This window comes from Watersipora subatra, chromosome 1, assembly GCF_963576615.1.
Source record: "Watersipora subatra chromosome 1, tzWatSuba1.1, whole genome shotgun sequence".
Taxonomy (NCBI): Eukaryota; Metazoa; Bryozoa; class Gymnolaemata; order Cheilostomatida; family Watersiporidae; genus Watersipora; species Watersipora subatra.
The window spans coordinates 33,563,256-33,584,615 of NC_088708.1; the positions used below are offsets into that span (position 1 = coordinate 33,563,256).

The 21,360-nt window shown below is 35.1% G+C and overlaps 1 protein-coding gene across 1 annotated transcript in view; it reads right to left on the reverse strand.

Annotated features, from left to right (window-relative positions):
• The window catches only part of LOC137398129 (uncharacterized), a 31,804-nt gene extending 11,781 nt beyond the window's left edge, over window positions 1-20,023 (reverse strand). Inside the window, exons 1-10 of the mRNA XM_068084240.1 lie at window positions 19,890-20,023; window positions 18,951-19,100; window positions 17,884-18,079; window positions 17,428-17,562; window positions 15,648-15,729; window positions 12,747-12,914; window positions 10,930-11,008; window positions 5,668-5,786; window positions 4,899-5,020; window positions 1,371-1,450 (exon numbers count right to left, since the gene is read on the reverse strand). Of these exons, the coding sequence (XP_067940341.1) occupies window positions 1,371-1,450; window positions 4,899-5,020; window positions 5,668-5,786; window positions 10,930-11,008; window positions 12,747-12,914; window positions 15,648-15,729; window positions 17,428-17,562; window positions 17,884-18,079; window positions 18,951-19,100; window positions 19,890-19,959 (1,201 nt within the window). The 5' untranslated portion in view covers window positions 19,960-20,023. The remainder of the gene's footprint in view (window positions 1-1,370; window positions 1,451-4,898; window positions 5,021-5,667; window positions 5,787-10,929; window positions 11,009-12,746; window positions 12,915-15,647; window positions 15,730-17,427; window positions 17,563-17,883; window positions 18,080-18,950; window positions 19,101-19,889) is intronic.
• Between the last annotated feature and the right edge of the window lie 1,337 nt (window positions 20,024-21,360).

The window sequence follows — 21,360 nt, forward strand, 5'->3', positions numbered from 1 at the left end:
ACTGATATACCCATACTATATACACTGATATACCCATACTATACACACTGATATACCCATACTATATACACTGATATACCCATACTATGCACACTGATATACCCATACCATACACTCTGATATACCCATACCATACACTCTGACATACCCATACTATACACACTGATATACCCATACTATACACACTGACATACCCATACTATAGACACTGACATACCCATACTATACACACTGACATACCCATACTATAGACACTGACATACCCATACTATAGACACTGACATACCCATACTATACACACTGATATACCCATACTATACACACTGACATACCCATACTATAGACACTGACATACCCATACTATACACACTGACATACCCATACCATACACACTGACATACCCAAACTATACACACTGATATACCCATACTATATACACTGATATACCCATACTATACACACTGATATACCCATACTATATACACTGATATACCCATACTATGCACACTGATATACCCATACCATACACTCTGATATACCCATACCATACACTCTGACATACCCATACTATACACACTGATATACCCATACTATACACACTGACATACCCATACTATAGACACTGACATACCCATACTATACACACTGACATACCCATACTATAGACACTGACATACTCATACTATAGACACTGACATACCCATACTATACACACTGACATACCCATACTACACACACTGATATACCCATACTATACACACTGACATACCCAAACTATACACACTGATATACCCATACTATATACACTGATATACCCATACTATACACACTGATATACCCATACTATACACACTGACATACCCATACTATACACACTGACATACCCATACTATACACACTGACATACCCATACTATACACACAGATATACCCATACTTTATACACTGATATACCCATACTATACACACTGATATACCCATACTATACACACTGATATACCCGTACTATACACACTGTTATACCCATACTATACACACTGATATACCCATACTATACACAATGATACACCCATACTATACACACTAAGAGACTCATGCTATACACACACATGCACTCACCCACACACATGCACACACGCCCACATACGAGCGTGTAAGCGCATGCGCGTACATACACATATGTACACAAACATCTGTAAGTACAAGCATATACAAATATATATATATATATATAGTATGGGTATATATATATATATATATATATATATATATATATATATATATATATATATGTGTGTGTATGGATATACATACACACACATATACGTATATATATACATATTTGAAATCCACGAGTGAATCAAAGCACACCTAGTGTGATAGAAGTTGATGGGTCTGTTACCATCGGCTTCTTCTTTCCTAGCTTTGTTTTATCCTTTGGTTTGGATTTCCTACAATCAATATGAGAGAATAAATTAAAGCTGATGACTTAAGATTTTACCATTACGTTTAGAGAGGAACTCAAAGTTCACTTTAATAAAAGACAATGTAAACTTGTTGTGTAGAACTTCAATCTGTTACCTGTTTACTTGTCTGTCCAATAGACAGCACGTGAAGAATAGCAAGAATTGATACTTTCAATCAGATCTATAGTACCATATAAACTATTATATAAAACCTATTTCCACACAACTTAGAAGCAAAAGTAGAAGTCATGTCGCGCATAGACCTATATATACACACATATATATACACATATATATACACATATATATAAATTGTTTCCTCATCCCGGTTAACCCGTATGGGTGGTAATTTCTGCTCTAACTCGGGTCTTCTACCAGAGACCTGAGAGTTTGAACACTCGCCTCAAGATCTTAGCCGTTCTCAATAGCGCACTTTTCTGCAACTCACCCGAGTTGATTGCTGTTGGTATTTGGGCAAGCCACATTTTATGCGCCGGTGTTATTGCGCCCGGTGTTATTGCGCCCAGTGTATATATATATATATACATAAATACCATAAAACCTCTAATTAAACGCCATGGCACACTATTTTTCAACCATTCCTCTATAGTGGCAGTCAATTGGAGATGGTGTTCAAATAGAGGCTGGCGTTGTATTTTTCAAATGCCTCATCAGAATTTCCGGAAGCGAAATTTAGCCCTTTTACAGGTGAAGCTATTGTCACCTATATTTTGCCCTCTTTTTCCGGTGGAGCAGTTTTAAAAATTTTGGATGCAATAAATCAGCTAACTTATCTCCATCTTGTTAAAGATTTTCTAATAACTATGCATTGAGAAACCGAGAAATACTTCTACCAGTTGATATCTATTGCTTGCAACTAACCTGCCATGATATTATAGCCTGTGTCATGCTTTGCAATTTGTTAAAGCTTTCAATTTTTATCTCATTCTAAATTTGAAAACATATTTTTATTTTATATTTATGTCTTTGTATATTTACCAATGTTGCATAAAAGCTCATTGCACTCATTAATATATTTGCTACAGCTTGCAGCCAAAAGTAGCTTTTTATGTGCAATAGAAGATTAGTTACAAGCGTCGATCAATTGTAAGATCAGTTTATCACAATGATGCAATCAAATAATATGCTATAAATCTGCAAATTTATAAGTTACATAATGATAATCTATCAAATGCTACAAATATATATTCATGAACAAGTGACATAAATGAACCATACTCATATTACTTGCACAAACAAAAATTAACGTTTTTAAAGCAAAAATATTTGCATCGTTTGCTCGGATAGCTGCATTCTGATTGTTGCTTTCAATGGAATGAATGTCATCTGACTGTCAAATACCTTCCACATTGTCTTCTGACCCCAACTCTTCTTCTGCTCTGCTGAACTAGTCGATATTAGCGTCCAAACAATTTTTTGGCAGAGCAAAGCTTTTATGAGGTGCGTTTAGCACAAATGCAAAGTGTAAAAGTTTTGCTCGCTAAAGCTAACCTTTGCACCGTCATAAATGTAAACCATTTTTATATACATGTCCTGCGAAGTATCAAGGCTGCGTTAAACAAAGAACTACTATTAACCTGAGACCACTATTAATTATTTCTATGGTGTTGCTTTCAAAGTTTTGACGAAAAAAAAGAAAAGCTGTGGAGTTGGACAATGAGAGAATTAATTGTTATTGATGTAAACAATTCATTACTAATACGATTTTGTGGACAATTTTCTACAGATCAATTGATATTATGGGTAAAGATCAAGGACTGTCAAGTGGTGGGCAAATGGATGCGGTGTTCAATTAGAAAGTGGCGTTCTATTTTTCAACCTTTCTCTCAAGGTGGCGGTCAAATCGAGGTTGTGCTCAATTAGAGGTTTTATGGTATAAACATACGTCTATATGTATATTTCTCAATGCTGGTTATCCGTCTTTGTACGTATATGTCCATCTATAGTTATTAAAATCTTGGAATTAAGAATTTGTAAAGCAAAAGATTTGATCTCGAACCCTCCAGTTCACCAGTCCAACACCTTACTAACTAAACCACACAAGCTTGATAGCTTCATTAGACAAATATGTTGGTATATGGGAGCAAATACGCTACCGCTTTTGTTACATTTTCTTGCAGATCATAACCACAAAATGCACTAAAGTTATTGTAGGTAACAATAGTTACTAAGGTTAACATATTGTTTTGTTACTACTTATTAATGATGGTGATTTTGATGGTTTTCACCAGGAAGTGATTGCATTAGATAATTAATATGGGTTTCTATACCTCTCTATACGATATTTTTCTCCTAATTTATTTCAACAAAAAACTTATTTTACGATATTAAATTTAAAAATTACAGTAGTTTGAAAACTTTTACAGTTGTTTTATTTTTTCTTTTAATTCATTTGAACCGCACAAAAAACACTTTTGTCATGATATGACGTTTAAAAGTTAGAGTGGTAAATGTTGCATATATTAAATAAAAATAAATTTTCTGTCCAAAGAGTTATTACCCGGGCAACGCCGGGCATCCATAGTCTATATATATAAATCTTAAAGTCTGTTGTTCGGTGTGTCCACCAATAGCTATTAAAATGTAGGAATGAAAGATTCGCTTTGTTCTAGATTTGAACACAGAGCCTCTCGTTCACCAGGCAATAATCTAACCAATTAGGCTATGAGGGATGCAACAAATTCATTACGCAATATGAGTCATTATGACGGTTAAAGTAAGCGTAGCACTTTGCATAACGCAACGTCACTAAAACTTGCTATCATGGCTCTTATTAGTAAGTTTAGCAATATGGATAGTAGCGTACTCAAATAAGTCTTTGGCAATGTGCCAGGCTAATGGCAAGCGACTACATTACCTGCCACTGTTTATAAGCTGTTTTAACACCCGTGCAACGCCAGGCATTCGGCTAGTATATATATAAATGTGAGTGTCTGCCTATCGTTCGTATGTCCAGCTATAGGGATAAAGTTTTAAGAATGAAAACTCGATTCTGTAGACAGGCGTTTCTTCCGCTACACCACATGGCCTACTTGGTATACTATGGAATAATTGTGCACATACTTATTACACTTGCTATGCACGCTTAAAGAACTTGGAAAAAGACTATTGGTTACTACTAGCACGGGTGAAAATCATGATTGTGTGAGAGATCACGACACATTTTTAATGATTATAAAGACAATTATAAGTACAACTCTTATTATAGTAAAGAATTAGACCAGCTACAAGTCACTCCAATTCATTGGGTAAAGAAAATTAGCCAATGGCAACTACATTACCCGCCACTGTTTATACATTGTTTCTTATTATCCGTGCAACACGGGCATTCAGTAGTGTATGTATATATGTCACTCTCGTGGTTGCTGAACAGACAGACAATAGCCATCTTATTGACATAGCGAAAACTTACTGTTCTTCTTCTGCTATAGTCTCCAGCTGTTCTTCTAGCATCGTGTAATGTTGCTTCAGCAGAAGAAGTTCATCATTGATCTGGCCCATAGTCGACTTAAATCTTTCTTGGACTGCCCAGAGCTGAATATAAGGCGTGTTAAAACAATGCAATATAAAACATGCAATGCGTGTTTACAGCAAAATACTATCAGACAACGTAACAATGCAGATTCACGTACAAATGCTTTGATAAGTAATAATTGAAGTGGTCCAATAACGAGTTTTGAAAAAGCAATATAAACTTTAATGCAAGTAATTAGCTAGTGACTACTTGACCACCTCACAGCACAACACCTGTACCAACTTTCCTGTCACAGTAACTAAAAGTAGATATGGACCGTGACGGATCTGCTTGTCGCCGCGTCAAATAAGTGACTCAAATAAGCTTACATCTGTCTCACCTGATCAAACTAATTCGCTTCTCACCTGATCAAACTAATTCACTGCTCACCTGATCAAACTAATTCACTGCTCACCTGATCAAACTAATTCACTGCTCACCTGATCAAACTAATTAACTACTCACCTGGTCAAACTAATTCACTTCTCACCTGATCAAAGCCATTGACTTGCCGTCGTATCACACTAATCCATTTCCATTGATAAAACTAGGAACAATGTATAGTTCTAAAATAGGCCGTCAGTTCACTATGCCATAAGAAAACTTCACAAAGGTACTGGATGAGAGACCTTATAATATTGCAGATGAATTTCTGAGTTATTTATACCTCTTGATCAGATTGATCGATTTCCCGCTCCATCTTCCGTGTAGCAAGCGTATCTGGATTATTGAGGAGCTTTTTTTCTGCAAGATCACGTTTCTGCTCTTCCAAGTGCTCCTCATACTCTGTGAGAAGACAGAGTTATATGATAGTTACTAGTTGAATCCCCTGCATTGCCCTGGTAATAAAAAAGCCTGGACAAAAAATTGATTATTATTCAATATATACAACCATCACCATTCTAACTTTTAAACTTCATATCACGAGAAAAGTGTTTTTTGTGCAATTCAAATAAATTAAGAGAAAAAATAAAACAACTCTAAAGGTTTTCAAACTTTTTCAAACAACTGTAACTTTTAAATTTCATATCATGAAAGAAGTGTTTTGTTCCAGTAAATAAAGAGAAAAAATAAAACTGTAGAGGTGTTTAAATGTAAATGTGAAATCGTTAGCAAGTAATGGCTAAATATAGTCTGTTTTGCTATGATTACAACGAAAAATTATTTGGTATATAATCATATGATTTTAGTTCGATTCAGTGTTGGCATCGTAAGATGAAAATATCGTATAGAGGAATTATAATAGAATAGTATAGAAGCCTATAGTAATTATCTAATGCAATCACTTCCTGGTAAAAATAATCAAAATCATCATCATTACAAAATAGTAACAAAACATTATGTTAACATTAGTAATTATAGTTGCAATAACTTTGGTGCATTTTGTGGTCATGATCCGCAAGAAAATGTAACAGTACAATGTACTACGTGCAGAGTTCTTACCTCCAAGACAGACGTGTAACATAAACGCTAAATCTAACTTAAATGAATTTAGCTTACTAAACACATACTTGAAGGAAGTTTAAGTACGTATTATAGTAAAATTTTAACTAAAATTCTATCACTTATCTATTAGCGAATCCGTTTTTACCATAATGGATTCGCAAACAGATAATGCATAACAATCGCCAAAGTTTAATTTCGAGACAAATTATTGTTGATATTGATTGGCGAAAAACGAATTCGCCCTAGTGTGGCAAGGGCAAAAAAGCATAGCGTTTTGTAGAGTCAAGCAAAAAATATTGTATAGCAGAGGCATCGTAACCCGTGGACGCAGTGTGTCAATTAATAAATCATTTAGCGTACACGTGCAATTGAGAAAAGAGTATACGGTAAATGATGATAGCAATTGAATTCTAAGAACTGTGTAGCCCAGTGGTTAAGTGCGTGGTTAGAAACTTATGGTTGCAATCTCCGTGAGTTCAAATCCAGCATGTTGCTAGCATTTCATTCCAAGATTTTAATAGCTATAGCTGGACACACAGATTCACAGAATCACAAACACACAAACACGGAGATTTATATCTATAGATTAGTTAAGTACATGACTCTCTCACGAATCTCACTTAAACGCTCTATCAGTTATAGCCAAAAACCTCTATGTTTAGTAAGCAGACAACTCTATGAATACTTTTGTGTTGCAGAGACTGATCTATTCCAGTAACATCGACACTCTAGCACTTTTCAATAAAGAGAGAGAATGCCACCATAGAAAACCAGCATGATTGTGGCCTTTAATTAAAACAAAGGAAATTACGGAGAATTTCGCTCTTGAGATAAAAGGTGTAGCGGTGATTGTGAGTAAGGCAACTGCTGATTTGGTAGAGCCGCAACAATTCCAAATAGGCAACTGAAAGTCACATGATGTTTAATTAGCTATTGGTGGTTCACGCGATCATGTTGACTGGTAGCATCTAACAGCACTGATCACTGATGACTGAGAAGTTTACTAGCAGTGAGCCCGGTGTTGCTCGAGATTTCTTTCATTTTTAATGCAAATTGCTGAACTACTTTCATGACAACAATCTATAAATGTTTAGTGAAGACATTCATGACAACAATCCATAAACAATAAAATAAACTATAAATCATGAACAATCCATAAATCCATGTTTATTGAAGGCATTTGTCCTTACCACATACGAAGACGCATTCTTGAGTTTTTAATCAGATAGATCGTCGCCCATTTATATAAAAAATTAAAGTTCTTCGATTGCCAATTGAATCCAACATCGCTTGGAGTTTACTCGCTTTTTCACATTCAGTAAGCAGTAGATAGCGTGTAGAGATCTTTTTCGGAACACCGCTTTTATTATAGTAAACATTATTATGAAAAACTTACAGGCTAACTAATTTGTGCAGTTAGTAGAGTGTTGGTATTGTATATTCAATACCAATAATATTGTCTCGAGTTTGAGTCTCGCACACTCAAGTATTTTCTGTAGCACTCAAAGTAGAAACCTGGAATATAGCATTCATCCATTCCATTGTTGGTTTGTAAGGTGAAGTTGCTGTATGGCGGGGGCTCTCCCACAAGCCATTTTGTGAACAATGTTAATGACAGGTACATGAGTCATTTCTTCAATATGTTGAGAAGTTGCCTGAAACAGGCTTCTATGTATAAGTATTTCTCCAAAAAGGAAGCATCAAAAAGCATCAGTTTCTGGCAACTTCTCAACATATTAAGAAATGACTAATGTACCTGTCATTAACACTGTCCATAAAATGATGTGTGAGATTTTTTCTGGGTTTTTTAAGCAACGAAACTAGCAAGGTTTGCAAACCAATCGATAGTGTCCCTGATTTATACAAATGACGTTCGTTCTGTCTTCCCTTCTCCTCACCATCATTAGAGCGAAACAACTCTTGCATGGTTGTCACCCGCATGGCCTCTAACTCCCTCAAGCCATCGGTTGTAAGCTCTTTTGAGCATTCTTTGATAAGTTATCAATGTCAGCTTCATCAACAACTAGCCTCATGAACTGTCGAGTGAAATAACTTCCTCAACATCAAATTCGGGGGCCAGATCATGAAGGTCTTTCTGCTGGTGATGGTTCAAAAATGTTGAAGTAGTGTTCTGAAACAATAGCTGGCCATAGTTTCCCCCATGAAAAGTTTGGGGATGTACTTTGAAACTTCATACCCAACCTTGTTCGACCATTGTCACCTTGCTCAACCATTATCACCTTGTTCGACCATCGTCACCTTGTTCGACCATTGTCATTCAATGAATGATGTCGACATGCCCCTTCCAAAACTCACAGAGAATGAGTTGAGTGCTTTCCGTCACTTGGAAGCATTGTCTGAGCAGCTGATTAGTGTAAAGCTTCTTGAAATTGGCAATCACTTGATGATCAATAGAGTGAAAGAGAGGAGTGGCATTTGGTGGCAGATAGAGAATCTTGATGAAAATCTGAAGAATCTTAGAAAAATCTGAATGTATGTTATTCTAGAGGCTAGGAGGGTGAACATGGGCATTGTTCAGTACTAGGAGACGTTTCAGGAAAATATTGCTTCCTTCTAAATATTTTTCACATCAAGACCAAAGCAGATGTTTATTCACTTAGTAAATACGTTTTCCGTGATTCAGGCTTTGGTGTTAGAACTCTAAAATACTGATAGGCTATCCTTACTGATAATTGGTGCCTTGAAAACACAGGGATTCTCTGAGTGGTACACCAGTAGGAGCTTAAATTTCCAATCCCACCGGCATTTGCACAAAATGCAAGGATAAGTCGGTTCTCCATCAGTTCATGGCCAAGAAGTTTATTTTGTTCTGCAGTAATATACATATGGCAGTGCATTTCTTTCAAAAAAGGCCAGTTTCATCACATGTGTTCAAACACTTTTGGTGGAATATAGCCTTCTCTAGAAATGAATTCCTTAAACTTCTTGAGGATTCATCTGCTGTTTTTTCCTCAGAACCGGCTGCCTCTCCGTGCCTGACAATTATGTGAATACCAGCTCTTCTAAAAGCGATCAAACCAATCATGAGAAGCTTTCAACTCTACAGGAGCTTTCTGTGACGCTTCTTGATCTCCGTCCTCTCTTTGGTTTTGCACAAGATCTGTACAAATAGTGGTTACTTTGTGTGAATTTCTCTATTGCAGAGAGTATCACCAGATATCTCCTCTTTAATTCACTGCAGGTAAAACCTTTCCTTCTCATTAATCCACAAAAGATGAAACTTTTCCATCTCCTTCTCATTAATCCACCACAGGTAAAACCTTTCCATCTCAGCATTGATCGATGTCCAGCTACTGGTAAGGATAATCATGCCCCTAAAAAACTTATTTGCTTAAATGGCTTCCTTATTCTTGATAATCATTCCAGTCATCAACTGATTACAGCCATACCCTCTAGCAAGGCTAACAATGTGTGTGCCTGTCTTTAATTGTTTTGTTATTTCCAGCTTTGTTTTCATAGTTGCAATCTTTTTTTTCACTTTGCCGTCATTAGCAGCCTTAGGGCCCAGAGATAATGAATTGAAGTTTGGTATAAGCACTAAAAACCACAAAGTAAATGCAATATCAAAAGCACTCTCACGAGATAAACATGATGCATCCCTCTGTTGACTCATCACTTAGCCATAAACAACGGTTAACGTCTCAGATCTCTTTCATGCATTGTGGGAGAATTTCAGCCAATAACTCAATGGCATCTTAGTAATTCTTTGGCACACCTTAAGGCGGAGAAAATACCGTGACCAGGGGTCGAAAAAACAATATATTCCACATGGTTACCTTAGAAAACTGCACATTAGGACTACCGTATCTCAGGGCTTCACTCTTCTGCTCTTGTAGAGTTATTTTTTCTTCCGCGCAATAGTATCAAGCAAGATCACAAGATGATCAAAGTTTTATAACGTATATTAGCAGAGGGTCACAGATTCTGCTAGATACTGAAGTCAACGTATTCAAATACATATATATCTCTATATCTCTATATCAGTATTTATAACCAAGTTTTAATAAAATACCCTAAGAGGTTGTATTCAACTTTAATTTTAACCATGGTAACCATGGTAATTTGAAACAAGCAGTCTTGAAAAGCTGGGAAAATACAGAATTAGCATGTGACAATAGAGGCTTATAAAGAACAACGCAAGCAGTAAACATTAGTTGGAAACTTACGAATACATTTCTATGACATGATGGTTATGACTTCTTATAGCATGACCTAGCTTTTCTAGCATGCGGCTAATTGAATTTGTTTCCAAAAGTCATACACAGATAGGTAAGCAAATTTTTGCAATACATAGCTGGTTAGAAAAAATCCGACATACAAAGAAGTTGCAAGGTTAAATTATTTTGTTAAGTATAAGCCAAAGCTGATTGAAGCACCTGTATGATAATAATCATTGGTATTTATTCTTTTCAAATGAATTTGAAAAGAAGAATTGATCAATAAGAATTTGAAATGTACATACGCTCCATCATAGTATTCATAACTGTCAAGACTTGCTTTTCCAACTTCTTGCTTGTCTGTATGTCGCTTAGTATGTGTTCCTTTAATAGCAAGGAATTTATATGTATAAGTATGTTGATAATAAATGGACAATTTATTGACAGTAACAAACAACTCCACAACTCCCTAAACTGGAGTGAAATAAGATAGCTTTGCTATGTAATGCCTAAAACTAGAATCAAGTTGTTTAGTATAATAGATTTACAAATACTGTTACCATATATAGTGAATATTCTCAGCATAGAGCTTAACAGCCTATTATAACTATTGTCAATAAAAATGAATGATACTAGCGTATTATTCTTTTAGGATAATATCTAACTTTTCTAGAAGAAATAAACATGACATGTTATCAATAAAATTGTTTTGAAGAGTGAAGTCTTGAGCATATACGGTAACAACATTTAACATACTGTGAAGTGTAGATTTTAAGACAGCTCCAAGCGAAGTTTCTTATGGGATTTGAGACATTTTCAGGTTTCTAATGTTGATTTTGAAGCTTTTAAGCATCAGTTAAAAACTCTCGAATAGTTGATCAACTCAAATTGTTAATATCGCAAATTTCATGCTATTACATTATCTAAATAATTATCAAAATAATAGTATTTCTATTAAAAAGATGGATCTTATTACAGCACTTTTTTTAACAAAACTCTTTGACACTTGTTAAATGATATTTCTTAATGCTAGTTGTGTTGGTGTGGGCTTTTGACGGTAGCTTCCTGCAATTTATACAATTTTTTGGTAAGCAACTTGATGCTGGACAAGCTTATGGCTGAACAATTGGTTGGTGTAACTTGTTTGAGTCATAAAAGCTGTTGCTCATATGTGTAACTTTTTTGAGTCATCAAAGCTGATGTTCATATGTGTAATCTGTCTGAGTCATAAAAGCTGATAATCATATGCGTAACTTGTTTGAGTCATAAGAGCTGATGTTCATGTGTGTAACTTGTGTGAGTCATAAGAGCTGATGTTCATATGTGTAATTTGTCTGAGTCATAAAAGCTGATAATCATATGTGTAACTTGTTTGAGTCATAAGAGCTGATGTTCATGTGTGTAACTTGTTTGAGTCATAAGAGCTGATGTTCATGTGTGTAACTTGTGTGAGTCATAAGAGCTGATAATCATATGTGTAACTTGTGTGAGTCATAAGAGCTGATGTTCATATGCGGAACTTGTGTGAGTCATAAAAGCTGATGCTCATATGTGTAACTTGTTTGACTCATAAGAGCTGATGTTCATGTGTAACTTGTGTGAGTCATAAGAGCTGATGTTCATATGTGTAACTTGTCTGAGTCATAAAAGCTGATAATCATATGTGTAACTTGTTTGAGTCATAAGAGCTGATGTTCACATGTGTAACTTGTGTGAGTCATAAAAGCTGATGTTCATATGTTTAACTTGTGTGAGTCATAAAAGCTGATAATCATATGTGTAACTTGTTTGAGTCATGAGAGCTGATGTTCATATGTGTAACTTGTCTGAGTCATAAGAGCTAATGTTCATATGTGTAACTTGTGTGAGTCATAAAAGCTGATGCTCATATGTGTAACTTGTTTGAGTCATAAGAGCTAATGTTCATATGTGTAACTTGTGTGAGTCATAAAAGCTGATGCTCATATGTGTAACTTGTTTGAGTCATAAGAGCTGATGTTCATGTGTGTAATTTGTCTGAGTCACAGAAGCTGATGTTCAAATGTAAAACAGTCTGAAAATGTTAAAACAACAAAATAATAAAATTAGATATGACTTAGAAACGTCTAAATCATAATAATACCTTTCTTGTTGCAATTACGGGCTCTTTCTGCTCGTACGAGTTGAACCTGTTGACAGAAGGCAGCAGCAGAGTAGAGCTACGCTCTAAAAAGGCATCGTCAAGCTTGTCATAACCTTGCTTGAATGCACGCAGGTCAGCGATCTCCGTATCTTTCTCTTCACAGTCGACCTAAACAAGCATACGCTGTCAGGTAACAGAGTGTCATATGAAGTGGTATGAACTGTTACGTCGTGCAAATCTGAGAGGTTGAAACATTACACAAATTGAGAATAAAATGCTTGTTCCATTGTGTCCAACTTACATATAACTAGAATTTGGGATACCAATATACAGAATAATCTAGCTTAGATCTGGTGTCTATTGATACTTCTTATAATCCATAACGCATGCATTGGCTGAGAGATGAAGAAGGCAAGAATATATGCTTTTCACTGCAGACCAGTCTTTAGTTCATACATGTTTATGTTATATAGTATTATTACTCAACCAATATAGCATCCTGGCTCATATTTCTACTGTTAGCACTTTAACTTACACAGTAATCTTTAATATTCTAGTTAATTATTGCTCGTAAGCTAATCAATAGAAACATATGTACGAAGTTCTTAGCTAAAAGAGCTTTTAATTTATATTATTATTGGCTATTGTCTAGCCTGTCTTGACAAACTGTTGTTTTTGCGGAGTTGTCCCCCGTCGTGCGGGCGAGCAACACGGGCTACAACGGCGAGCAACACGGGCTTGTTGTGTTGCTCGCCCGCTCGATGGGGGACAACTCCGCAAAAACAACAGTTTGTCAAGACAGGCTAGCTATTGTCCACAAGTCTGTTCAATTTTTTCTGACACAAGGAAATCTTTATTTTCTGATTGGCACAATAATTGTAAGGCTTGGGAAGGCGGTCAATCAGGGAAGGCTTGGGAACGTCAATCAGCTCAGACAAGCTGAATGTCATGGGTTCAAGCCCCATACTGACCAAAATTTTTAGTCATCTCATTATTTGCTTATACATACATCAGAATTTTTTAGATAGCTTGAGAGTTGTTACATTTAAAGCATCTATATTATTACAAGCTGAATGATAGCCGTACCATTCAGCTTGGATAACCTAAACATAAAAGTGCTCTACATATAAACGTAGTCCAAATAAAGAAAGTTCAATAGTTTTAAAAGATGCCCAAGTTTTATCCTTTAATCAGCTAAGTTCAGCTAGGTTTTCAAGACGTTCTTATTTGGCACAGACTGAGTCATATAAGAGAGCCTGTGAAACCCTAGGTAGTTGAAAAAGAAAATAAAAAAGACAAAAATATTTTCAAAAATTATTTTATCAACTTAGTATATTTACCAATGTTATACATAGCCAATGGCAAAACACAATAGTACCTATACATGATTTCAAAAAGTGACCAATAGATGTACGCCACACTATTCACTGAACTCTCTTTATGCTCTGAGAAAATGTCAGATAAAAAAAACCAAATATTTATGTTTCCACTATGCATGAAAATTTTGCCCAAGGATTATGTTAAAAAAAATGGCAATTTTAATAAGCTTCACCTACAGCCCAGGTGCACTATAAAAACATTTAAAGGGGCACTGAGCTAGCTCGATGGCATAACCCCTTCTGAGAGAATCTCATGTTTGATACTGATGTATTGTTATACGAATCTTTGCAAGTAAAGAACTGCTGTTAGTAGTGAAGAGAGTATGAGATGAAAACCGAATTACCCTGAAATAATGTACAATGAGTTGCTAAAGAAACAAACAAGAAGCAGAAGGATCTTAAGCTAGTAAAGGTTTTTACATACTTGACTTTATGACTAGAGACAAGAAACTTCACATCAGAGTATGAGTTTAATAACAGTTGAATTAGCTCAGTAAATGGGACACTTGAATTTGACTGTGGCCTTTTATCTAAAATCTAGTTTAATTGCTTTGATATTAGATTAAGAGCAATTAGATAAAACTCAATTTGAATTGAGTTCTGTTTACTCGTAACTTTCAGTAATCTGTCTAAATTTTTTGATATAGTTTGCTAGCTCAAGTTTATGTTGATCTCAGAACTTTTGAAGTTTGGTTACAACTGTTGGTTACAACCGACCCAATAGATCCATATTTTTTTCGGCATCTATTCTTAAATAAAAATATTTTCAAAAACATAAGGTAGAATATGTCAAATAAATAAATTTCGCTTTTCAGCATTAAGTTTATTATCTCGTTAGTGACATAAGAAAATTTTCCAATTAACTTTGGATACCAACATGCTTCATTTAGCAATAGTTTTATATTCGTTGCCTCTCCTCTGCAGTTAAAACACTATAGAGAGCTATTATAGACATGAAAAACATTTCAAACCGGAGTCTCTTATCAGCCAAGAATTGAAATCAGTCACCTGACTCATCAAATCTTTTTCTAACTTGGTTTATAAATAAACCACATGGTGTATTTTAGTTTATATTTAAACTGCATGGTGTGTTTCAGTTTATATTTAAACCACTTGGTCTATTTGGTTTGATGTGAAAAGCAGCTTTTTAATCGTTTGAATCAGAATTCGATTTTAATGAGCACTACGACCAGTAGCATGTCATCTTGCAACAAAATTTTGAGCAACATTGATGAAAGTGTGTGAAGGCAACTGAAAAACAAACTTCAAAAAATGTATGTACGGGTCACAGTAACATTACTGCTCTTATAGTTGCAATTTGGAAGTTTTGATATCTGTAATAGTTTGAAATAAGAATAAAGAAGCAAATACTATTAAAAACATCCTTTACTATTCAAGAGTTATGCGGGAGACTCATAAAAGACTGAGCAAGAGATTAACATAATAATGCTGCCTGCTAAATGTAACGATGTGTAGCTACTGCTAGACATTGTTACATTCAGCCGCCTTTATCAAACCTTACCTGAAGGCTATCACAGCATCTTTGTAATTCGTCTTCTCCTTCTTTGTGTTTTTGCTCACTGGCCTCCATTTCTTGCCGAAGTCTTCAAAAAACGCCACAGGAGGAGAAAAAATAAAACATCTGTAAAGGTGTTTAGATGTAAATGTGAAATATTTAGCAATGACTAAATAAAGTCTTTTTTGCTAGGATTACAATGAAATATTATTTGGTATACAGTTATACGATTTTAATTCGTTTCAGTGTTGCCATCGCAAGACTAAAATGTTGTATAGAGTGGATAGAAACCCATAGTAATTATCTAATGCAAACACTCCTGGGTAAAAACCGTCAAAATTTTATACACATTCTGTACATATTGAAAATTAGTAACAAAATAATATGTTAACCTTAGTAACTATAGTTACCTATAGTAACTTTAGTGTATTTAGTGGTTACTATCTGCAATAAAATGTAACACTACAATGTAATACATGCAGTATGTATTGTAAGGAGTCCCTACCTTCAAGGCAGACATGTAACATAAACGTTAAATTTAACTTGAATGAATTTAGCTTACTAAACACATATTTAAAGCTAAGTTTTAATATGTATTTTACTAAACTAAATTTCAACTTTGTCATAGGCTAAAATTTTATTCCTTATCGGTTTTCAGCTTTATTTTCACTATAACTTATCCTTAATAACGCTGAACTGAGATAGAGAGCAAGCATCGTATACGTTTCAGGTGTTGCGAGAGGGATTTCAGCAAATTGCATATCCGCATCTTCGTTATTCCAATGTAATCAGCACATCGGCTGCCAAATTTTAATTTCAATCGAAAATGTTGTTAAATTGGTGTGGCAGAAAAAAGTCAAACAGATTTTCGTCCTCGGATGGCGAAGACGAAAAACATCGTTTTCCACATCGTAAGGCGAAAAAAAATTGTATAACAGGGGCATCATAACCCCAAGGCGCACTGTATTAATTAATAATAAAAAGTGTACATTTAGTGTGTGCAATCACAAAAAAGATATACAGTACTGTATCTAGCGAGAGCAGTGGGCGTGACACGAACGACTTGGCTTTGTACTTACCCACATTTGTCAGTAGACTCGTGCTTACCCACATTTGTTAGTAGACTTGTGCTTACCCACACTTGTTAGTAGACTTGTGCTTACCCACATTTGTTAGTAGACTTGTGCTTACCCACATTTGTTAGTAGACTCGTGCTTACCCACACTTATTAGTAGACTCGTGCTTACCCACACTTGTTAGTAGACTTGTTTTTACCCACACTTGTTAGTAGACTCGTGCTTACCCACACTTGTTAGTAGACTTGTGCTTACCCACATTTGTTAGTAGACTCATGATTTGAATGTCACAAGTTCAAATCCAGTACGAAGGTGATTTTTGTGTCTAAAACTTTATCGCTATAGCTAGACAGACGAACGACAGACAGAGAGATTGAGATTTATGTAGATTATGAGATTTATGACACTGAGATTTATATATATATAGATGTATGTATGTATGTATGTATGTATGTATGTATGTATGTATGTATGTATGTATGTATGTATGGATAATATGTGAATGTATACCATCAGCCGTCCATTACAGCAACAAATCTTGGTAAGTCCATGAGCTGCCAGAAACAAAAATCTTTTCAGTTCTGACATTTAGTTATAAACATTCTGTATGCTGCTGGTAAATAAATTTTCCTGGTTTTGTTAATAAAAAGGAGCATATATATCTCTACAAGAGGGAAGTACATAATAAAACTGTACATTTAAACACCAACCTGCTGATTTGAAGCTCTTGTTCAGCAGCGTCTCTCTCCTGATTGGTTATTTGTGCAAGTAGATTGCTGTTTTCTTCATTCCGGTTAGCTATTGTCTCTAAGGCTTCCTCAAACTCCATTTGCTTTGCAAATAACCTGTGAAAACATGACACATGTTATCACTATAAAGCACTAAAAATAACAAGATACATGTCATCACTGTACTCCAGATGTCATCAAGGCTGCTGAGCTGTTGTTTGGTAAATTAAAATAGAAGGCTAGTACAGTTTAGCAGCAAATCATTAACAGAGCAATGTAGGGTACAGTATAAGTTGCCTACCAGAATCATTATGGCTGTTTTGCATGATATAGTGAACAAAAATGCAGATACATAACAATAGTAGCAACTATTATAATGATCATCACAAATTATGGTGTCAGTTCCACTCAGTGCAATAGAGTAAACAGTCGACTGACCTCTCCTGAAGAATGTCAATTTGAGCTTGCAAGTCACCGGAAACATGATCCCTTGTCTGCACCAACTTCTTTAGCAGTAAATAGTGGGGAACTCTTTCCACTTTATTAAGTTCTTTTGATGTCTGTGGCTTTGACCCTGATGACTCATACATCTTCATGGCCTTAGCAGTATGATGCTCATCACTAAACACATACTCTAAAAATATGAACTTTTTTCAGCTTCTCGGCATTAGATGAGGCAGATGAAATAAAATGTGTAAAGTTCATAACAATGCCTTGAACTAAATATATGCTATGCTACATGTGCAGATTAAAGAATACCTAACTAGCTAAATAAGTCGCTATGTTCATTTGTAAACTATTACAGCCATATGACCTGTAAAGAGAGTTCTCTTAGAATAGATGCAAGTAAAACAGTTCATGCTCCAAAATAAAACTGCATAAAATAGCATTAATGGCGAAACTCATGCTTGCACTTGAAGTTGGCCAGAGCATTTTATAATGCTTTGCTAACCAAATATAATATTAGTCAACTTTTGTGCACAATATTGCTAAGTAAAGCAAGATGGTAATGCTTTAGGGTTTAGGATTGCTTTAGGTTCACTAAATAGAGTTTGCAAAAAAGATGCAACATGAGATTTCAACTTCCAAGCTTTTGAGCCTGCAGAGCGGTTTGGGGTTTCATGCCTCAAAGCGAAGAACCTGATTGTTAGATTTTCATAAAACTTTTATTTTTGAACCATAAAATTAATTGAGATAGTAAGCTAATTATTAAATACTTTATTGACATAACCAGACATAACCATAGACATAACCATAGACATAACCAGACATAACCATTAGCAAGAATAATTCCAACAGTTAAACAACAATAAAAACATGACCAATATTTAGTGTAAAAGTAATACATTTCCAAGTGATATGAGCTACCACTTTCAGTAACTTTAATTAAGCATTATCAGGCATTACAGTGCAACCAACAATTCTTGTCTTATAGTTTATGCCAAGTTCTTTCAGATCTGAGAGAAAGTTTAGCTAAGTCCTAAAAGATTATGCTGGTTACCCACCATAGAGCTCATCTCGTATCTTTGAAAGAATCGGTCGAAACACTCCAAGGTGAGGAAGAAGATTGTCTAGTACTTGAAACAAAAGAACACTTCTTTCCTCGGTCAAAATCCCTGCTCGGTTTTCATTCATCAACACATCATACTTGGCAACTGAAAACCAAGGTGCGACTACCATTTATCATTATTGCAGCATGACTGCTGACCAAGCCAAGGGCCCAATTGATTTGAAAAAAACATGTTTTATTAGCTTTTCAATCTATATAATTGATAGAATAGGTAAATTTAAAATAGATAAATGTTGTTTCAGCCCCATTATTAACAGGAATGAAATGAGAAACTTCATGACTAGAGTCATTACGCAGTACACATTAATTATTATCAACAATTACAGAGAAATGGTGTGAGAATTACAGGTGTGAGAAATCACTCATTTCAGTAATAATGCTATGAATCAGCCAATGCTGTGAAACGTTCTTTGAACAAGTTTTTTGTGAAAATAAGTTTATAAAAGAAACACACATGAAAAGGTACGAAATTCAAGATTAAAAAGAAGCAGTCCATTTAGCTTGCTTATAAGAGAAAGAAGCGACCAACCAAAGTATGTGCAGAAATTACAGCGGTGCAAAATTATTGTTATGCAGCATAAAAAGCTAGTAAGCAAAGCTTAATTGTGTCTGGCCAGTCGTAGCAGACTTTTACGCCAATCGTACTTAACTAAGAAAATATGGCTAGTACATCGCTGATGTAACACTAAATTGTCATATATGTGGTAGCATAATATGTACTAATTTGCTGCTAAAAGATGTTATACTTTTCAGAAAAACTAAATTTTTGTACAACACTAAACCATATGATGTATGGCATAATTAGTCACGATATTAATATAAAGCGTCTATCTCATTGTTTGCTAGCAAAATAAAACTAATAAAAACGCGTTACCCAAAGAATCTGTGTCAGCGACAGTGTTGGACTCTATTTTTCGCCTCTCTAAAATTTCTACAGGCTCCATTGATTGTTGCACTCTCTTTACTAATAGTTCGAAAAAAAATTACTAAATGAAATTATTGTCGTTGAAATCCAGAGGCTGAGGCGCGATTACATCGGTTGGTCACCATGAGTACGAGCAAATGCCAAGTTGGGTCGCTAAATGCTTGACTTCTATTGGGTAAATAATCTATGGCCAAGTTACAAACCGACGTACAATACACACGTACAGTACTGTATTTAATTTTGCAACCCTAGATCATGCGAGCGGCAACGAGAGAATCATAGAATATGAATCCTAGAATCATACAAACGTAACCTACCTATCAAAGATCGGTGCGCTGACCATCTGCCATTTGCGATTTGCCAGTGAAAATGTTATAATCTTTATTTTCCTTCTGAAGTGCCTATTCATTCATTTATTTGTAATTCTTTTTAGACATTTTTACCAATCAATCTAAATCAATTTAAATTTCGATTATTTTCTTACTCACTATTACTCTAAAATATACTTACATCTATCCATAAACACAGGACATAGACACAGGAGTTAATACGTGGATAATGATGATGAATTCCAGGGCGTTTATTATTATTATTATTAATATTTATTGAGGATTGCAAACCAAATATATAAACTCTTACAGAATAAATAACTTTTGTCCTCCCAAAAAAAACACGATACTGAAAGATATGTTATGAAACATACAGTCAACGTAGTTGTCAAAACAATACAATAATACAATGCTACAATACAACTCAATGCAACAATACAATAATACAATGCTACTAAGACAATGTGCTACAAATACCACTAAGAGCATATGCAACACCTAACAGATACGCCTAACAGTTTATGGATAGACAGACCTGCCAACCCAAGAATGGGGCAATGCGTGAGATTTAATTTTGGGGCAATTGATGTATCAATGATAGCATATATAAAATTTTGGAAATTGGGGGCAAAAATCTCACACATTTTCATTTTTTCCTTTGGGGTGATTGCGTGAGTCTCACGCAATCACCCCAGAGAAAAAATGAGAAATGCGTGAGATTTTTGCCCCAATTTCCACAATTTTATATATACTATCATTGATACATCAATTGCCCCAAAACCAAATCTCACGCATTGCCCCACTCTTGGGTTGGCAGGTCTGGTGGACAGATGTAAGTATATTTCAGAGTAATAGTGAGTAAGAGAATAATAGAAATTTAAATTGATTCAGATTGATCGATTGATAAAAATGTCTAAAAAAGAATTGAAAAAAACATGAACGAATAAGCACTTCTGAAGAAAAATGAAAGAATATATGGCAGATGGCGCACCGGTCTTTGATACAGTTGTCTTGCCAAGTTGTCTATTTATCTTGTAGTAAAACAACTCCTAATTAGAGTATTGCTTGCATCTTACCTCAAGTAAGTTTTG